General features: G+C 32.9%; 3 protein-coding genes across 4 annotated transcripts; 1 reads left to right on the forward strand and 2 right to left on the reverse strand.

Moving 5' to 3' along the window:
• Nucleotides 5,015-5,978, reverse strand: LOC18602222. Its single transcript, XM_007033475.2, has 2 exons — nucleotides 5,563-5,978; nucleotides 5,015-5,452 (listed from the first exon to the last, which is right to left on the reverse strand). Exons 1-2 carry the CDS (start codon nucleotides 5,890-5,892, stop codon nucleotides 5,066-5,068), a joined length of 717 nt encoding a protein of 238 aa, XP_007033537.2. The 5' UTR covers nucleotides 5,893-5,978; the 3' UTR covers nucleotides 5,015-5,065.
• LOC18602223 (peroxidase 70) lies at nucleotides 8,429-9,757 on the forward strand. The gene is made up of 3 exons (XM_018118898.1): nucleotides 8,429-8,664; nucleotides 8,751-8,945; nucleotides 9,031-9,757. Exons 1-3 carry the CDS (start codon nucleotides 8,458-8,460, stop codon nucleotides 9,577-9,579), a joined length of 951 nt encoding a protein of 316 aa, XP_017974387.1. The 5' UTR covers nucleotides 8,429-8,457; the 3' UTR covers nucleotides 9,580-9,757.
• On the reverse strand, nucleotides 12,256-14,260 carry LOC18602224 (RING-H2 finger protein ATL74). 2 transcript variants are annotated; one of them, XM_018120331.1, is made up of 2 exons: nucleotides 13,736-14,260; nucleotides 12,256-13,597 (listed from the first exon to the last, which is right to left on the reverse strand). In XM_018120331.1, the coding sequence occupies exon 2, from the start codon at nucleotides 13,222-13,224 to the stop codon at nucleotides 12,628-12,630; it is 597 nt and encodes a 198-aa protein (XP_017975820.1). In that variant the 5' UTR covers nucleotides 13,225-13,597; nucleotides 13,736-14,260; the 3' UTR covers nucleotides 12,256-12,627. The 2 variants fall into 2 exon arrangements, with proteins under 2 accessions (XP_017975820.1, XP_007033541.2); XM_007033479.2 differs by having other exon boundaries at nucleotides 12,256-13,233; nucleotides 13,437-14,259.

The following is a 20,185-nucleotide window of genomic DNA, read 5'->3' on the forward strand; positions in this document are numbered from 1 at the left end:
TTATAATTAGAGTACTAATGTATCTAGCTAGCAATACATGACTTGATATATCAAATGATGTAAATTTATTAGCAAGATATAGTTTTTCTCCAACTCTTAAACGTTAGAATGGAATTAAATATATATTTCAATACCTCCAAAGAACAATGGATATGAGCTTATATTATTCAAATGCATTAAAATCATATTTAATTGGTTATATAGATGCAAGATATTTATTTAATCCACACAAAACTCGATCCTAGACAGGTTACTAATTCACATATGGAGGTACAGCTATTTCATGACATTCTATAAAGCAAACTATAGTTGCTACTTCTTTTAACCATGTAAAAATTTTAACAACTCATGAGGTAAGTCGTGAATGTGTTTGATTAAGATCTGAACTCAATATATTCGAAAAACGTGTGGCTTGCCAACAAAGAAAGAAATTTCAACAACATTAAATGAGGATAATACTGTTTGCATAGCACAGTTAAAGGAATGATACATTAAAGGCGATCGAATATAACATATTTCATCAAAATTCTTCTTCATTCATGATTTTCAAGAAAATGGTAATATTAGTGTTCAACAAATTCAGTTAAGTGACAATTTTATAGATTTGTTTACCAAACTCCTTCTTACAGCAACATTTGAAAATTTGGCCTAAAAGATTGGAATATGCCATATTAAAGATTTTAAATAATGCAATCATTAGGGGGAGTAAAATATGTGTTGTACTCTTTTCCTTCATCAAGGTTTTTCCTATTGGGTTTTTCTTGATAAGGTTTTTAATGAGGCAATATTTCAAAAGTGTATTTTTGAAAAAAAATTATGTGCTTTTTTTCCTTCACTCGAATTTTTTCCCATAAGGTTTTTTTCCTTCTAAAGTTTTAACGAGGCATATTCTTAATACAATGAATATTTAAGGGGGAGTGTTATGAATATTTTTGTGAATAGTTATTTATGTTATCTATATTTAGATTTGAATGTAAATTAGATTGGATCAGTATTAGGATTTAATCCATCTAATCCCTTAGTATTATCTTCATCTTATAAATTCTATTTAGATAAGGGATTATTAGCCTATAAATAGACCCCTTCACTTTATTTATAAATACACACTTGAATAAGATCTTCTTGCTCCCTCTAAATACTTTTTCTCCCTCTAAATACTTTCGTTTATATTTTTTTACAATTGTTCTTTTAAGATTTAGTTCAAAACACTTTTCATTTATTTTTTGCAAATGATTCCGTGTAATTTTTAGAGGCCAAACTTAGTAACTATCAAGTGATTCCTAAGATACTAAAAGAGTATTGCTTAGCTTCTAACCAAATGATTAATCTTCAAAAATCAAGCATCATATTCAACTCAAATGTTCCAGCGTTGAAAAGGTAGGAAATACAAAATTTTTCGCAAATAGTAGGAGTTGTAAATCCAAGAACTTATTTAGGAATCTCTTTTTTTTTTGGGTAGAACAAGGTATGAAGTTATAATGTATAATAAGGAGAGGCTACAAGCATGGAAGCAACTATTGCTATCTCAAGGAGGAAAGGAAATTTTAATTAAAGCTATGTCTAGTGCAATGCTAGTGTACAATATAAATTGTTTTAAGCTTCTAAAAAAGGTTTGTGGAGAAATTAATAGTGAAATCGCTAATTAATGTGTTTTAAGCTCATTAGTTGAGTTGGAGACACTTAAAAGACATGAAAAACAATGAAGGTATGATGTTTAGAGATTTTAATTTGATGAATTTAGCTTTACTTGCCAAACAAGTGTGGAGGATTTTGAACAATTTGAAATCATATTAAGTGAAGATTTTTAAAAGGTTTATTTTGCAAAAATTTTCATTTTGGAAGCTAAGGAAGGTGGTAGAGCTTTTTGGGCAAGGTCAAGTTTGATTGAAGGGAGAAATTTTCTTATAAAGGAGTTACTTTGGCAAAGTTATGGTTCCTAGACAACAACCATTTGCTTCTTTTGAGGATACCGATTCCCATGCTTAGTTAAAGCTTATTGATAATGATAAGGGCGAATGGAAGTTGGAGCCATTACAAATTAGAATATTAGAAGCAGTTACATAAATTTTTAAATAGATTCCAACACGTCAAGAAATGGGGATGATAGAATAGTTTGTTCTAGAAGTCTCAATGGAGAATACTCAATTTGGATGGGTTATTATGTTCTCAAACAATAGCAAGGAAAAAAAAGGGAATAAGAGGCCTTCTTCATCACATTAGATTGATTCAACAATATGGAGGCAAATGTCAAAAATGCAAATACCTCATAAAATCAGAAACTTTTTACGGAGGGCTTGTGTTGGTGTTGTTGCTAAAATGTTTTATTTTATTGTGAATGGGTGCAAATTGTTTGGTTTGGGATATAAAATTAATGATAGTGCTATAACTACCTTTGATAAATGGTTATTTAGAGATTGAAATTTTAAGTGGTAGAGAAAGAAACATATTTGTCTATCATGTTGCTTTTGCATGTTGGATTTTTTGGAAAGTTAGATGTGAAGCTAGTGTTAATGGAGAAATTCTTGATGCTTTAAAGACTGTCATTAGAATTCATAAATCTGTGGGTGAGAATGGTGGTGTATGTTTTCGAAATCTTGGAAGGGATGCAATGAAGGTTATGTCTAGATCTAATGCTAAATGGTGGAAGCTTGAGGACGGGTACTTTAAAGTTGATGCTGATGGAGCTTTTATGGAAAAATCATTAAAGGTTGTTGTTGGTGTTATAATAAGGATTATAGGGGATGTTTTATAAATGGATTAGGCAAGCAAATCCAACTTGGTTCTTGTTTAGAGGTTGAAGTTTAGGCTATCAAGGAAGCTTTCCAAATGGCATACAAAAGAAGGTATTGAAGGATAGTGTTGGAAATAGATTTAGAGTTTCTAAAACTTGAAATAAGAATAGAGATGTATTGGCGAATTTATCCTATCATAACTAATAATTTTAAGTGTTTTGCTAAATTTGATAAGTTAAGGTAAGTTTTGTTTGTAGATTAGCTAATATGGCTGCAAAACTAGATGGTTACCTCGATTAATAAAAAGATATGTCCTATGGATTAGGTCCTCATACCTCCATCCTTTTTGGTTCATAATTTGAATAAAGAAAGTCTTCTTAAAAAAGGCAGGGGCATAAAAAAAAGCTTTGTTTTTTTTTTCTCTCTCTCTCAATTGTCTTTCTAATATATTTTTTTGTATTTTAACTTAGCATCTTGTACATTTTTGAATTTTTGTTTCATAATGGAAATATCTTTTTCTAGCAAAAAAAAATAAGTTGTTTTCCATCTATTATGGAATAGGTTAGTTTAAAGAAAGGGTAAAATATTCTAACACTCTTAAATTTTAGCCATAATTCCATATAGATCTATTAGTTTTTGAAATGTACAATTTGTCTTAAAAGAATATCTTTTGTTGAACACATAAGTTTAGCTATTAATCAACCATTAATATTTTCGTTAGTTTGATGATATGATAATATTGAAATGACAAATTTACCTTTCATTAATTTTAAAAATTATTAAACTATAATTTTTTTTTTTAAAAAAAGCTCTACCCATCGTGGTGTTCCTTGAAAGCATCGATCGTGGTGCTCCCTAGAGACACCGGTCGTAGTGCTCCTTGGGGAGCATCATTCTGGTGCTCCCACCCATCGTAATACTCCCTATCACGGTGGTCCTGTTGCTCCCTGGGAACACTGATTGCAGTGCTCCTTGGGGAGCATCGATCTGGTGCTTGCAACTATCGTAGTGCTCCCTATCATGGTGCTTCTTAAGGAACACTGAACTAGACCAAGAGCACCTTGGCTGTGAAGGGTCATAGCAACTCACCAAAGCCTAACAAACATTCTTTCTCTTCAGCAAAACATGCCGATTGATGATAAAGGAATAGTCTGAAACGACATCGCTTGAGGTTGCTTTGGCTGCCAGACTGACCTAACCCAAAATGATGCCAATTTATCCGTTCAACCTAAGTATATAAACCTATTTTTCTCCTTTTCTCTCCATTTTCTCTTTTTCACTTTCTCTCTCTACTCGGCAGCTTCTCCACATTCTCTTTAAGAAACCGTTTCCCTTTCACTCTTTCTCTCAACTGACGGTCTAACCTCAAAGCCTTTCCTTTCCTTACTTTCTCTAAACCCCTTTTCTTTTCTCTCTATTAATCGAAAAGAAATTAAAAAAAGTTAAAAATCTTTAAACCTTAAAAAAAAAAAACTCCTTAAATCTTAGAGAAACAAAAAAAAAAAAAAACTCATTGCCTTACTTTCCCTTTTCTTTTCATTTGTTTCTTTGTTGCTTTTTTTTTTTGCTATAATTTTTGGTTTTTCCTATGGTATTTCTTTTTTTGATTGTGGTATTTGTACGTGGTTGATAAAAACTAGGGTATTTTTTGTTCTAGGGTTTTTAAAATAAAGATTTCTAGAGTTTTTTATAAATTGGTTGCTGCGTTTTTTGAGAATTTCGTCTAGGGTTTTGATTTAGGAAAAGAGTAAATTTATAGCTACTCTTCGATGCTTGGGGATACAGCCATATGTTATCCTTAACATTGTGAAACCATGGCCAGACGTGAATTTTCGTGTCTGGCACGACAGAGGGTTCCTTTGCTAAGCTAGGTATGGCGTTTGTCGCCATGCCCAACTAGCACTTTTGCTACCCTTTGTTCCTTTTTTTTTCTTTTATTTATTTATTTATTTTTGTTCTTCTTATTTCCAAAACATTTTGGGTTTATTTTGATTTTGATTCTGATTTATTAAGCTTAATTATATTTACTTAATTAATCCAAAATTTTTGTCTACTTATCTCAGACACTCTGGGCCTGCTCTTTGAGCCCAATAACCTTTGAATACAATCCCAAGCAGAGTCCAAATTTATTGAAGGCTTGGGAAGCCCAATTCCAATTTTGGGTTTAATATCAATTCATAAACAAAAATAAATGCAAATAAAATAAAATTGAAAATACAACAAGTGAAAAATAAAAGCAAACTATGGTAATAATAATCAGATTTGAAATAGATAAATAATAATATTAAAATTAAGAAATTAAAAATAGTTGTCTACAAAGGGTAATGATTTGTCTATAATTTATATACAATCTTAAACCATTGCTCTTTGAGTTTAGAAATATGGGAGAAGTGGAGTTTGACAAGAGCGAAAATCACCTGGCAGGCTGCATTACCAACACCCAGAAGAAGCAGCAAAGCTCCATGCCATCCAACTCCAGGCATACTCTGAAACCTATAGCCTTTACCGAAATGCAGCGCAACCCAGCAACCAGCTGTTCCAACAATCAGAACCCTCCAAAAGGTGCTGGTTTTTCCTTTTATATGTCTCTTATAATATAAAATCCAGTACATCAAAATAATTGAAGCGTGAGTTATGATTCCCTTAATATCTTTCTTGGAGATTGATTGCAGCAGCGAAGCGAGAATCGCAATGACCAAAGGGCCTGCGTAAATTGCTTTCTATAGCCATATAAAAGAAGATTCTCCCATCAATTTTCACGCTTAAACTCAAAGCTAGGAAAAAAACCAGCACATTAAATGAGGTAAAAAAAAAAAGAAATTATCAATACCTCATTAGCAAACTGTTTCAATCTATTTAGAACGGATTTAACACCTGGGTGTTGGACGGTTAAGGTTCTCTTCGGGCGGCGAATTCGGAGTTTTTCAAGAAGTTTGAGGAATGTGGATTTCAGGGTTCTTTTATTTTGAATGGAGATTGAAAGTGTTGATCTTGATTTCACTTGGAGTTTGAGGACGAACTTGTGGAGCCTAAGCAGGAGTGAGAACCGGTGGAACTTCCAGGTGGGTAAGATTTTTGTTGCTTGAAGTTTGAAATTGACGTTCTGGGCTCTGGCTTGAATGCTTACTTTCCAGGATTGCTGCTGTTTCTCCGCTTGCATTTTGCTAGCAGAGAAAGCGCATTGCCCAATGAAAGAGAAGCAGGGGCCGTTGCTTTTGCTAGCCGTTGAGCTGAATGGACAATGATCCCTTGGGTTTTAATGCAAACCCAGGCCCATAAAGTTCTTGCTGTTCAACCCCTTTAAATATAATTTCGGCTATGGTAGTTGAATTGAACTTTTTCTTCATTAAAAAAATTTCTTATTATTTAAAAAACATCTTTATTTAACACATTAAAAATTATCACATAACTATACGAGAAAAAAATCCAATGTAATGATTATTTTATTTTAGTGAATATCACACTTTCGTTAAAATTTTGATACATTAAGTTAACGAGGGTTTATAGAATTGGTTAAGAGTAGTTCAAATGTTACTTTAGGCAAGGTTTTCTACATTCAATACATTATTCTCATCAAATTCAAGAAGGGACATCACAATTAATTATCAATTTTTTTTTCATAAATATAACCTTAACCAGTGTTAATTGGCATTGTTAATATTTTTTAAAAATTATTTGTAGATCATTAATGTTGATGGTATATATTCATTCAAAAGGGCAACAAATGATGGGTAAAACATAATTAATGATCCCATAATGATTTTTAAATATTGATTTGTCAAAATTTAAATGAAAATGATATTTACTAATATGGAATAATTGTTTCATATATAGTTTCTTATACTATTCTATATATTTAACATGTAAATATTTTCATAACTAATATTTTTAAATTTTCCACTCTACAACTTAAGGTGATTGACCGAATTATTATGTATTCATCTTTGGACTAAAGCAGTTTAATTGCTTTTATGGTCAATATGCTGAAAAATCAAAATTTGCGGTAAAATTTTGTACAATTGCATGGTTTATATTTAATATGCTGTTTGTGTTGATATATATTTTTTAGCTACATATTTTAAGTGTTATTATAGGTTTTAGGATTGTAACCATATGCTTTATGGCTGCATATTAATTTTATTGTAAAATTTCATAAAAAAGTATAGTTAAACCTTTTCATACATTGAGTAAGGTTAAATTTTTTCTAAGTAGCCTTAACTATGGTAGCAGTTATAGTTTGGAAGCTCCACCGGCAGCTCCTAACTCATTTGCTTCTCTTTGGTTTTTAATATATTAAAAATAAATGAAATGAAAAGGATGAAAGCAAAAGAAAAAGAAATTAAGGAAAAAAATTAAAAGAATTAGAGACTAATTTTGATGTGTAAAAATTTTAATCTCTATTTATCCATTAATTTTTATTTAATTTACCTTAATTATTACGTATTATATGATTAAATGACTTTTCTAATACAAATTAAAAGTTTGAGAGAAAAAATGTGATGTTTGAAACTATAGGAGTATTTGAATATAACACTGGATACAATTTATTCTTAAAATTTTGTGATTCCCAAAAATGTATATATAGTATAGTGGATCAAACTCCAAATATTTTTTATTAATTAATTAACCTTTTGTCTAATTGATCTTTCAAAGCTTTTAGTACATATTTTTAAGGGTGTCATCCTAATGCCAACTCAATCTATAGCATTCATTATAGGTGCTTTTTTTTCTTTGAAAAGCATACCAGATATATTAAATAAAAAGAGGATACATCTGGATTTGAGAGTGAGACTAAGAGGAGTCTTTCCACCTCGTCAAAACAAAAATTCCCATGCATTATAGGTCGAGGTGCATGCTTCGCCCGGTTCACATGACCATGATAAAAACATGAGCTATATATGTGCACAAGACAAAATTAATAATTAAGAGTACTACCTTTTCAAATTCTAAATTATATTCTTATGACGCAAAGAAGAACTCAAAGCAAAGTCGAATAAGTAACAGAAATTAATGAACAAGCTACTAAATCGTAGTGAAGAAGGTCAGAAAACCGCACCTTGGCTAGCCGCCAGCGGCCAAACCTGAAGGCTCCAACCACATCCTTTCGGTAACTAGCTAGAATCAATCTTCCTATAGTCAAGTAGAGTGGTTCTCAAAAAGTATTTAGTATAGTTTTTCTCTTCTTTTATTTCTTAGTGTGTGAATGAGATCTCTTTTTTCATTTAGTACAATTAAATCTCGATTTTTAATTTAAAATTAAAAATCATGTATAATTATTCTTTGTAAATTTTTTTATTTTCGATGGAGAGTATCTAAAACTATGGCCTCTCTTTTAAATACTGTGGGCGCTTTGCTTGTCTGTTAGCTAGAGGCTGATTAGCATCTTTTATGTGTGGACTAGAACTCCAAATTTCAGCTTTAATTAGTTATCGCCAGTATGGAAATAGATAAAGAGTGACATATATCATAATTTTGGCAGCCTACTTTATGATGTAAATAGAGGTGAATATTCCTCGTTGCTCGGCTGAATGGCCAAGCCCATTGAGCTGGTAAATAAAAGCTCCTAAGAACCAGTCCAATCATTGCAGCAGTCCAAACCTAACAAATCCATGCAGTTTAAATTAATTCCTAGCCCTCCAGCTATAAATATCGAAACCCACCACCCCAAGAGTCACAACAGAAATATCAATCAGAAATTAAGCAATTTCAGTCTAGTTTACTCCTCATGGCTTCGCACAATAACTTCCTTCTTCATGCTTTCGTTTGGTTGGCCCTTGCAACCACGGCTTTTTCCTTATCTTCCAAATTCTATGACAAGGTTTGTCCCCAAGCTTTGCCAGCCATCAAGAAAGTAGTGCAGGCTGCTGTCCACAGGGAGCGGCGCATGGGAGCTTCTTTACTTCGTTTGCACTTCCACGACTGCTTCGTTAATGTACGTACATTCAATTCAAACCTTTTATCTTTGTCATTCATTAATTAAACTTTATTTTCTAATTTTCATGCATTATGTTATTGTAGGGTTGTGACGGTTCACTTCTTTTGGATTCTACATCTACTATGGACAGCGAGAAAAATGCACGTGGAAATTTTAATTCTGTGAGAGGATTTGAAGTGGTAGACCAAATTAAGGCTGAAGTAGACAGTGTTTGTGGGCGCCCTGTGGTTTCTTGTGCAGATATCTTGGCTGTTGCAGCTCGAGATTCTGTAGTTGCGGTAAAGTCAAACTCATTTTCATTATCAGAAATTTGTCAGTTGAATTCATAATAAGCATTTCTAATAAAAATTGTCATGGTTGCAGCTAGGAGGGCCGTCATGGAAGGTTCGTTTGGGTAGGAGAGATTCAACCACAGCCAGCAGGATTCTAGCAGACACTGTACTTCCATCTGCATCCATGGACCTCCCTGCATTGATCGACAACTTCAAGAATCAGGGCCTGAACCAAAGAGATCTTGTAGCTCTCTCTGGGGGCCACACCATTGGGCTGTCACAATGTTCTATCTTTAGGAACAGAATTTACAATGCCACAAATATTGATCCTCCCTTTGCTAAAGAGCGAAGAGCAACTTGCCCACGAGTCGGAGGCAACACTAACCTCGCTCCTTTGGACCCAACGCCTGCACGCTTTGACACTGCATACTTCAAAAACCTGGTGAAGAAGAGGGGACTACTCACCTCAGATCAGGCACTTTTCAACGGTGGCTCAACTGATAAACTTGTTAAGACTTACAGCTTGAATCCTGATGCTTTCTGGGATGATTTTGCTAAGTCTATGATTAAGATGGGGAACATTAAGCCTTTAACCGGAAAGCGAGGACAAATTCGTGTCAACTGCAGGAAGGTAAACTGATGAAGCTGTTGTGCTCTGTTGCTCTCCAAGTCCAATTTGTCATCTTTTTTTTTTTTTTTGTATTTGTTGTTGAATAAGAGGTCTTAACTCTTCTATGGACCTTAAGTAAATTGTTTGATACGTTGTATTCAGTTCACAATTGTTAAGTTCAAGTGTATAAAAAATTCTTTTGATTTTATTTATTGCGTCTCCTCAAATAATCTCACATTTATTAATATTAGAGGTAATTAGGTTGAAGCTAGTTGGTTTGATAATGAAATAATACAGTTTTTATTTTGCTGAAATTAGTTTAATTCAAATTAAGTCGATCGGGCTGATCACGTTTATATTTCCCTCCAAAAAGAAAAGCTAAAGAGTGTAGATGGGTTCCTGCTTTGTGCTATTTCTTATATACTTCCTTTTTCCCTAGACATTAGATACAATTAGAGCACGTTTTCCAGAGTTGGAGAACATGCCAAAGTCGTTCATCAATGGCGCCATCATGAGGCCTACTCAGTAAATGGCATGCATTAGTTTTATGTGCATGTTCAATCCTATGTACATTACTATGATAAATACATGAGCTATGTGCAGAAGATATTAGTTCTTAAGACATTCTGTCTAATTTATATTCAAACCTCTTAAATTTTGACAATAATTCTATGTGAATACATTAGTATTTAAAATAGATAGTCCATCTCAAAAAAATATCTTTTGTTAAATACATAAGTACTATCGTTAATCACCCATCAATATTCTCATTAATTTAATGACGTGACAATATTTTTAGAATAATTTTACCTTTCATTAATTTTAAAAATTATCACTATGTAAAATACAATTTCTTTCATTTTTACAATTTCTTTCTCTCTCTACCCCAACATTCTCTTTTGAATTTTCTCCACTGTGACCAACAGCAACGAATGGTGGCGGTGGCAAGCATGGCAAGCATCAATTGGACTTTCCTTAGCTAAATCCTTGCCGTGGAGAAAGAAGAAGGATACTTTAAACATTTTATATTTACCCGTTAATGCCGTTTACACGTTTAGGATAGACTGTTCAATTTAAATACTAATAAACCTATGTGAAATTACAACTAAAATTTAAAAGGTTTGAATATTTTACCATATATTTTTATACTACAAATTACAAAGAAAAACTCGAAGAAAAATCGAAAAGCTGATCGGAATTAAGATTTAAACATGATACATTGACAATATATTTATTCTAACCCCTTCGAGCTAAGTCAAATTGATACTAACATGTTCTCACTGTATTATTAAACAAACTTAGAAGTTTAGAAATTTTAATAAATAAATATTTATAAATTTTAATTGAAGAAAATTTAAATAAACAATATAGAATTGTGGTGGTTGCATGAAGGCTGAGATATTGAGATGTTTGGCTAGTGTAGATTGTGGTGGACATGGGTAAATTTAACGATTTGTGTTCACATGTTTGAATTTTGTCATGTAAATATATGATATTAATAATTATATGAATAAACACGAACATGATATGCTTAATTGAATTTGTCAAAGACTTAAATACATAACTCAAAACAAAATCAAATAAATTATTAATTTATTATCATACTTTAATTCAAAATAAGTACGAACACAATACAATTAATTAATTAATTAATTATTATACTTTTATTTGATTAAAAAAGTTCAAAATAAACAACAAAATAATATTGTACAAAATATTCATTTATTTCCTTACAAAATATGTTTTTACAATTAACTTTTGACTGTTTTTGAATGAAATTAATAACACTTTGTTAAAATTGCATTCACTAAAAAAATATATGATAAATTTTTGATTTATCACTTTAAGCAAAAGTAGTAAATTCGAAACATTTGTTAGCATATGCATATCTTTTATGTTTATGTTTAAGAGGAAACTTAGCTTCTAATAGTCCTCGTTCAATGTTCATAGTAAGTCTATGCTCATTGTTAGGTGTTCACGGTTCCTACGTTGAGTATAATTATGGTATTATCATATTCATACACTGTTATGTATAGATCGAAGCCTATGGGATTGTAGTAATTATGTAAGAACAACCCAAGCCAAGTTAAAGTTAATATAATTGAATGTGAGCTCTGTGTGACTTAGCCAGTAGCCACACATCGCCATAATTATCGTGTCTAATAAGGGATGGAGCCAGAGTTTCAAGTCATGGGTAATTCATGTTATAATCATTTTATAAAAGAATTATGCTATAATTTTATTTTTGTGCTATCTATTTATCCTCAAACCTTTTTAAAATAAAAGTTATTCTAATAATATTTTTGACTCCATAATTAATGTATATATTTTTATTCAAAAAATTAAATTCCAATCTCTCCTCATTTAAATAAAAAAACCATTTGTATTAAATGTTGTTATAATGTTTTTGATATGTAAAATATTAGAAATAATTGTAGTAAAAGTAATTTAAGAGAGTAAAAAAAAATGGAATAGAAAAGAAAAGGTTTGGGAAAGCGACGGGGCCATGGTCCCCCCCGGGATCAATGTGCCTAATTTAACCATTAGTTGATGCCTACCACATTGGGTGTCACCGATTGCTGTTGTACTCTCGTATGGTCTTCACCCGTCATATTAAATTATTAACAGTCAAAAGTGAACCCAGACACTACATCACTGTTAAAAAGAGTGCAAGTGCTAAATGGGATAAACCAACCAGGAAGAAAGTTGAGAAGTGCAAGTAAAATAGCCAGTCCTTGAATAATTTGTACAGTACATATATGCTACAAGTGCACATGCCTTGTGCAGTTGCACCAGATCAGTTTAGTTGACTAGAAAGTTGTGACTAAAACTCTTTATTTCTCTGGAATCTAGATGATGAACAATCTATCTTCACTGTAACTCTGTAAGCAAATATATCTTTTAACTTGTGAGACTTAAAAAAGGAGAATAAAAAATTAACAAGAAACGTCCAGCATTTGCAATTGGCTCCCAAAAATCTCAATCAATTGATCTCCTCTCCTCTATTGAAAGTCTAACAACTACGAGCACAGTAAAGCTCTAATCGACCTCCAGTTCTCGGACTGATGATCAACTGTATTAACTTCCATCTTCAACAACTAAAACAACGCTGCCATGCTGATGATCTCCTAATCCATTTACTGGGGTTCGCCGGCCAGTGACTTCCGGGGTTGTCTCGGTACTTGCTGTATCATGTTCAAGTAACGAATGCCGACAATTCGGGCAGGACGAGTGTGACACCAGCCATGTGTCTATGCACCTCACATGAAATCCATGGTTACATTTTGGGAGCACTCTAACTTTTTCTCCATCCACAAAATCTCCAAGGCAAATTGGGCACTCAGTGGACGGAAAATTCACACCTGTCCCATAAACAGCCACGGGAATTTGCTTCAAATCTCGTTTTTTGAGGCCTGTTGTTGCCAGGCGGGTCGCTGCTTGTTCTGGCGTCTCCAGGGCAAACCTGCGGCTGCAACGAAGAGCGCAACGGACTATTGAGTTCAATCCCAGCGCACAGATCAGAGCACATAAAAGGGCTGCCAATATAATCACCATGTTGGTGTCAAAATTTGCCTCGCTAATGTAAGAATCATGAGTTTTGTTTCCATTTGCTGGTGGCAAGCTCACTTCTGTCTCAAGCAGGCGGCGATGCATATTCACAATTGATGGTAACATAGCTGACCACTTGAAAAATTGAGGGAAAAAAAAACCCAAGCAAACAAACAAGTTTAGTGCAGTAGAAGTGTTCCGAACCCCTAAAGGATGGTATAACTTTTGATGCGTTTGTTTAATGTAAAGGACCAGGAAGCGGAAAAAAGAACGAAGGGTTTTCTGTTTTATTATTATTTTTTTTATTCTTTTCTTTCCGCGGGGTCAAGTCGGTTTACCTTGGGCAGAACACAAAGGTTCTTTTGGGCTACAGCAATGTTGTCAAGATTCCAACTAGAAAGAGACACAGAAAGAGCATCTTCTTTGTCTCTAGGATAAGGAAAAGGAAGACTGTAAATTGTTTTGTGGGTGCTTGTTATCCGAATCGGGGACCGTTTCGCTGCAGGATTCCCCAGCTTCTTAATCAGAAAAATGGTCCTCCCAGCACTGAAATATGTCTCTTCTTGGAGCCGAAAAAGAACAACAAAGCAAAAGATGATTGAGATTGAAACAGAGAATTAGAAAATTGCAGCCTTACCGGAGACTCTCTGTTTTTTGCTATACAATTCATGGCTAGAGGTTGCTCAATGAGGTCACGGTTCTCCCTTTCATCGCCTGAAAGCTAGAGCACTAACCTTACTTTATGCAGTTGCAATAAAGACTGGAAGGCTAATTTATATCAAACTGATTGTTGTCTTTGCGGGGGTCAGGTTTCAAGAGATCCATGCTAAGATACAAATGGAAGATCCAGAGTTAAAGTTAGGCATAAATGTGGCTGGTTTGCCTACCTAATCATGATTTGGCACTTTAAAACCTCTGATACTCGGTATCAAATCCTATCATGGTTTCCTGGTTAAACAGTTGTTCCACAACTTAGTAATTCCAGCGTGGTTTCAGCCAGTGACAAAGGACTTAGGTCATCAGGGAGATGCAGCTTGATTAGTGGAAAGTTTGCTGCCGTTTTCTGATTTGGTTACTTACGACTTTTGACATCATCATAGGCAGATAACTACTATGATTAATCCAGACGAAATCAACCTCACCCGCGAAATATCTCCTACCCTTTTCCCCTTTCCTAACTACAAAGTGAATTGATGTTATCCTTTTTAATGAAAAGAAAATGCAACTTGGACATTCTACGAATCGAAAAAACATACAACTTGGGGAATTACTCAAACACCCCCTTCATTTTAACACAATATCAAATGATTAGTCGCCTCCAATTAAAGGAAAACCTCCCTTGTAATTAAAAGTCTTCAAATGCCAATAATAATCCTTAATTGGATAAACAAGTTTTTTTAAGTTAATAAATACAGATCTGAAATTAAAATTTATTAATTTTAAAGATTTTTTCAAGTTTTAAATGATTTGTATTATAATCCATTGTTTGATTTGAAGTTGAGAGTAGATGTCAAATGCTAATTTAACAAATTTTATACTCTTATTACAGGTTATGTTTCGGTAATAAAGAAAACACTTTGCCAAAATCAATGAATCCTGGAAATTAATCAAGATCTTCTATCTCAAAAACTATGATTAAAAAAATAAAAAAACCAGTCAGATGGAACTATGAATTTAACCCTTTTTAACTTTATAAAACTTCTTCCCCGCGGATGAGGACATTGCCCCATTCGTGACAAGAACTAATCTTGTGACCGAGGGATTGGTCTCGTGACCGTCGGGGACACGTTGATTTGTCGGGTTTTTATGTTTTTGATGAGGTGGTGGACCCTCGGATGGCGGCATGGATCGTGGGGCTTCGTGGTTGGTTTTGTTGAATTTCAGGTTACATCAAAGAGACATAGCTTTGCTAGCTTTGAACCACTTTGCTAACCTCATTGTTTAATGCTTATGCTGTTAGGTACTAAGGAATGAAAAGCTGTTGAGAGTTGGAAATAGCCACCCATTTTCCCACATAGAAGCTTGGTCTCAATAGATGGCCTCAGCAACCAAAACCGAGATTACCAAACATTGTGCTTGCTGCTTAGTTAAACTAACCCCACAGCCCACCTATGCATTATTGCCATTTATGAGCTAAGACTCCTCCTTTTTTGACTTTATCTTGCTGATGAATCCTTGTAAAGTAACATGATTAATTGCATCATTATCTTACCACCAAGAACTAGATGGAACTTTAATAAAATTGGATTCATGTATAACTGGAGCGAATGTGATACCTTCATAGTCATGGTCCTCTAGTTAAGTTTTATATTTGAGACAATTTCTTATGTCCCTTTTCCCTTGTCAAAAGAACATTGTAGTTATTTTCTTAGGACAACTTCTAAAACCCTTATAGGGATAGATTGACCAAATTCCTTTTTTTATCCTCAATTTGTTTAGGAGCATTAGTTGTAGTGGACCATCTCAATGATATATTATGTAACTCTGCTTATCCTATCGTAACTCATGAAACAAAGTCCTCTAAAAAAATTAACAATTCCAATATCTTATGACACCCTATACCTTTGTGTCACTGCAATTAAGAACTTTTTTACACTAATTGTATCAAGAAGTCCACTTAATAGGTGTACAGGAATAGACCTTTAAATAACAAGCATACAAAATTTATTTGATCTTTTCCATACATCAAAGATTTTTCCTATAATTTTCAAAATTTCCAACAGTATGTTCAAAACGATTAACTACATTCATAACTAGATCTATTGTTGCTATATAAATAGCAAATTATACATCACTTTTCTAATTCTTAATATTTGACCCATTATAAAACGATGGTTATATTGTTATTAATAGAAAATATGATTGAAAATTTAAATAATGTAATTTAATTCGAATAAATAAAGTAATTTAAATACTACAAAATCTTAAATGAGTATAACTGAAGAGCATCGACACATCATTATGTGAACACTTTTAAGCTAAATGCTTGACATAATAGAAATCCTTTACTATAAAAGCGAGCATGAAATATAATACAATTTTTGTAACTTACCGCAATTAAGTGAATAAATTTACTAGAGTTAGCAATTCCCACACATACTGTTATGTGCTACCTTTTAATTTTTATATGCAAACACCACCTTTAAGTGAATGAATGCATACCAAAACCGAAGACATCCTTAAAATATATGTGAACGATAACTTCACAACATTAGTTAATTAGTCACTTTACTCACTACAAATTAACTAACATAATGATACTTCTCCCATAATGGGATAGTGCTTTATATTACCTATACAAACTTTATAATATGATTTATCTATTTAATTATTAACTTAATGAGCACAAGGCATCATACTCCAAAATCATACATACATATGTGACATAATCTTATAAGATATTCAGTTATTATATAACTCTATTTATGTCACCAAATAAATTTGTTGCATTGGAAAATATCACTCTGTAAGGTTTAGTTATTGATTTGTACTCTATACTCTTATCCCAAGAGTATATAAAATTTAGAAATATTTAGGGAAAGTATATGTTACCATTAAACTAAAAAATATGAAAATTATTTTTCTGTCACATGCATTTCAAAAATATCCTACCAACATATTCAACATAATAAATTAAATGCATATAATAAATACACAAATATTAAACATGCACAAAAATTAGACAAATAGCACAAATAGGTAGAATTGAAGAGTGAACTTAAATTGTCGAAAACCAGCCCAACATATTGGTTTGAGTGGGCCATAGGTGCCCAAACCGCCTCCCTTGCGTGTGGGCCTTGCTAGCCATGTGATTAGCCATCTTTTTCAACCTCTAGTCGCGTCGGATCGGGTCAAACTCGAGTGGAGCAATTTCGACCTATTTCGAGTCTGCCGTGCTTTTTCTCTCTAGTTCTCGATTGTTAAGGCCATTTGATGCAATTTTACACTCCATTTACGTGAATTAAACGTAAATTCATTGAACCCATTCATCAAATTTTATTAAAAAAAAAAAATTCAATTTCTTTTTCGGGTTTCAAGAATTCAAGTTCTTTTGGATTTGAAAAGGGAATCAATCACAGTTGGGTTAAAAAACTAATGTGGGCAAGTGTTGCTATTCCTTTTATAAAAAAAAAAAATTCCAAATTCACTATCCTTTCAATGACATTAGATGAGACTTGCTTTCTTTTGTTAGTAACTGACGAGATTAAATCTCCTTGGTGTTTTGCATAATTTTGAGAAAAAAGTCAGATTTTTTTGCCATATGCATATCTCTTAAAAACTTTTTTTTTGGGTTATTTAACGTGCTTGTCTCATGACGAATTTTATGCGAATTTTTTAGACACAATATTTTAAAAAGTTTTTAAATTATTAAAAAATATATATATTTTATTTTTTATTACATTCAATGAAATTTTTATATTTTTATTTTAAATTAAATATACCTCTATTATTAATGATTAACTTAATATAAGTCAAAATATCACTTACAATGTTTATACTTATAGGGTGAAAAAATCACGTATCAATTTCATCATGTTACATCAACATGTTATGTCAGTAATATATGATGTACAATAGTAGAGTAACATTTTGATTAATAATAATTAATCCACCATTAATTATAAAATTTATTCAACTTAAAATAAAAATATAAAAATTTAATTAAATATATTTGTTTAATTTTTTAAAAATATTATATATTTGTTTTACCTAAATAATCAACCACGTGGTTAGACATCTAGTCAAATATTCCATGTATTTAGTTGATTACAAACCTTCACGTATTAAACGTAGCATGTACCACACTCTGTTAAAATGTATCATATTTTAATTTTTTTAAAGATTTAATCTTGATTTAAATTAAGTAATAGGTTTGATATGAATATGATAAATTGAGCAAAGATTTAATCCTATAATTTGAGTAATTAACTTTTACCATTTTTTTATAAGTTGTTTGGTGAAATATGCATAAATATTGTATTTTCAATTTTGTTAAAGGAAAGTGCTTACAATTTTTATTGGTCCCAATTGTTCCATTTATTGTGTTATTGTCACTAGTGAAGAGCAAGAAGAGAAAAAACTCTGAAACCTAAGTAGAGAAATGCTCATTTTCATTAAAATCCATGTCTCCTCTATTATGGCACCAAAAATAACCATCGCTGCTACTAACCATGTTTTCCCAATTCGATTTATCAAATTACTCTCTTTGAATATCTTTCTTTTCTTGAGCCTAATCATCATCAACTTACCTACCTACCTTTCTGTAGCTAAACCTCTCCCTAATTTGAAATGGTTATGCCATTGGAATGCTAGCAACTGAGTCAACCAGGTGAGTGGACTCAACTCTATACCTGCATACTTGACTTTTCAATTTTTTGCTGAAAAAATTTCACGTAAACTAAAAATAATAAAAATAAAATTAAATTTCTTTATATATGGGAAAGTTGCAAGGTATTGGAAAGATGTTGTACATGAAGTAGCAATGGAGTATCAATCTCTCTGTTACTAATGAAGGCTATCTCAATGCTATCTCAATTAGTGATCCTAATAATGAAGGCTATTTCAATTAATGATTCTAATTTGCCGTTATTGATATGATGAAGATCATTTCAATTGATATGATTTGGTTGACTTGGCTATTCTAATTGACTTAGTGATTCTAGTTGTAATTTTCCTTAATTATAGGCTTGGTCATATAATGTTAGCTTGATCTAGGGAATCCCTATTTATTGCATAGATTATTTTTCCTTTTGTATTGACAATGAAACTTGTATATAAACACCTAATGGCTTCTTAATAAAATCATCCAAAAGAGTATTCAAACTCTTCATGGTATCAGAGCAGGTTGTAGACAACCTAAGTTAAAATTTTTTTTATGGCTGATAAGGGTGAAAGAGTAGACAAGGGCAACATGAGCTTGGTACCTACCATAGGTGTGAGTATGTTGAATAGCACCTTGGTCGATACCAAGTCACCTTATTATCTACATTCCTCTAATCATCCTAGGTTAATATTTTTCATCCATCCTTTAAGCAAAATAGGAGACAACTATTTTACTTAGAGGCGCAGTTTTTTCAACGCACTCCAATCCAAAAATAAAGCAAAATTCGTGGAGGGAATGATTTCAAAATCGGAAGTCAATTCACCAGAGTTTCAAGATTGGGTATAAAGTAATGCAATAGTATTATCCTGGCTAATTAATGCTCTTTGCAAAGAATTGCAGTGTGGAACAGTACAGGCAGAGAATGCAAGTGAGTTATGGGCAGATCTTAAAGACCTGTTCACTCAAGGCATTACTCCTAGAGTTTATGAACTCAAGCGAGCCATTGCACTCTTACATCAAGAGAAAGTTCCAGTTTCTTCCTACTATGGAAAATTGAAATCACTATAGAATGAAGTTCAAACCTTTTGACCTTTGCTTGTTTGTTCTTGTGGAAAGTGCACTTGTGGTGTGACAAGGTAAATGCAGGAGATGCACGAGGAAGAGAAAGTATTCAACTTCTTGATGGGGTTGGATGATAATTACACAACCGTTGGGTCACAAGTTCTTAGCATGGAACCCTTGCCCACCATTGGACGAGTCTATACAATCGCAGCACAAGAAGAAAAACAGTTAGCGGTGGCTACGTCACGAGCCATGGTGCTCGAAGGAACAACGTTAATGGTAAGAAATCAAGCCACCAGTAGTGCAAGATGTGGTAGTGGATTGAAGGTTAGGGATCAACAAGTTGATCAACGCAATGAACAACGAGATCGACACAATGGTGAAGGTTCCCGTTCTCGTTGCTCACACTGTGACAAGATCAGCCACATCGTGATAATTGTTATGAGATTGTTGGTTACCCAATAGACTGGCAAAGGAAATTGAAAGCTGGAGGAGACTAAGCACATGTACTCAGTGATAAAAGGCCAAGAACTTCGACAACGTCAACTGGCATGAAAGCCCATGCTTTGTTGGCTGGGTCAGAGACAAGCACACCTTAAGAGTCTTCCTCACTTGTTCCTGGGCTAACACAAGCTCCTATCTAGCAACTGATAGACCTTTTGGACCGACAATCCGACAATAGCAATGGTCTAGTAGTCAACT

Source organism: Theobroma cacao, chromosome 4 (genome assembly GCF_000208745.1).
Source record: "Theobroma cacao cultivar B97-61/B2 chromosome 4, Criollo_cocoa_genome_V2, whole genome shotgun sequence".
In the NCBI taxonomy this organism is placed as follows: domain Eukaryota; kingdom Viridiplantae; phylum Streptophyta; class Magnoliopsida; order Malvales; family Malvaceae; genus Theobroma; species Theobroma cacao.

Excerpts from the sequence above, each read along its gene's own strand:
- LOC18602222 (XM_007033475.2), bottom strand. The coding sequence starts at position 5,892 with ATGCAAGCGGAGAAACAGCAGCAATCCTGGAAAGTAAGCATTCAAGCC. Across the intron at positions 5,453-5,562 it reads TGAAACAGTTTGCTAATGAG|AAAGCAATTTACGCAGGCCC; the intron begins GTATTGATAATT and ends ATATGGCTATAG.
- LOC18602223 (XM_018118898.1), top strand. The coding sequence starts at position 8,458 with ATGGCTTCGCACAATAACTTCCTTCTTCATGCTTTCGTTTGGTTGGCC. Across the intron at positions 8,665-8,750 it reads TCCACGACTGCTTCGTTAAT|GGTTGTGACGGTTCACTTCT; the intron begins GTACGTACATTC and ends ATGTTATTGTAG. Across the intron at positions 8,946-9,030 it reads CTCGAGATTCTGTAGTTGCG|CTAGGAGGGCCGTCATGGAA; the intron begins GTAAAGTCAAAC and ends TCATGGTTGCAG.
- LOC18602224 (XM_018120331.1), bottom strand. The coding sequence starts at position 13,224 with ATGTTACCATCAATTGTGAATATGCATCGCCGCCTGCTTGAGACAGAA.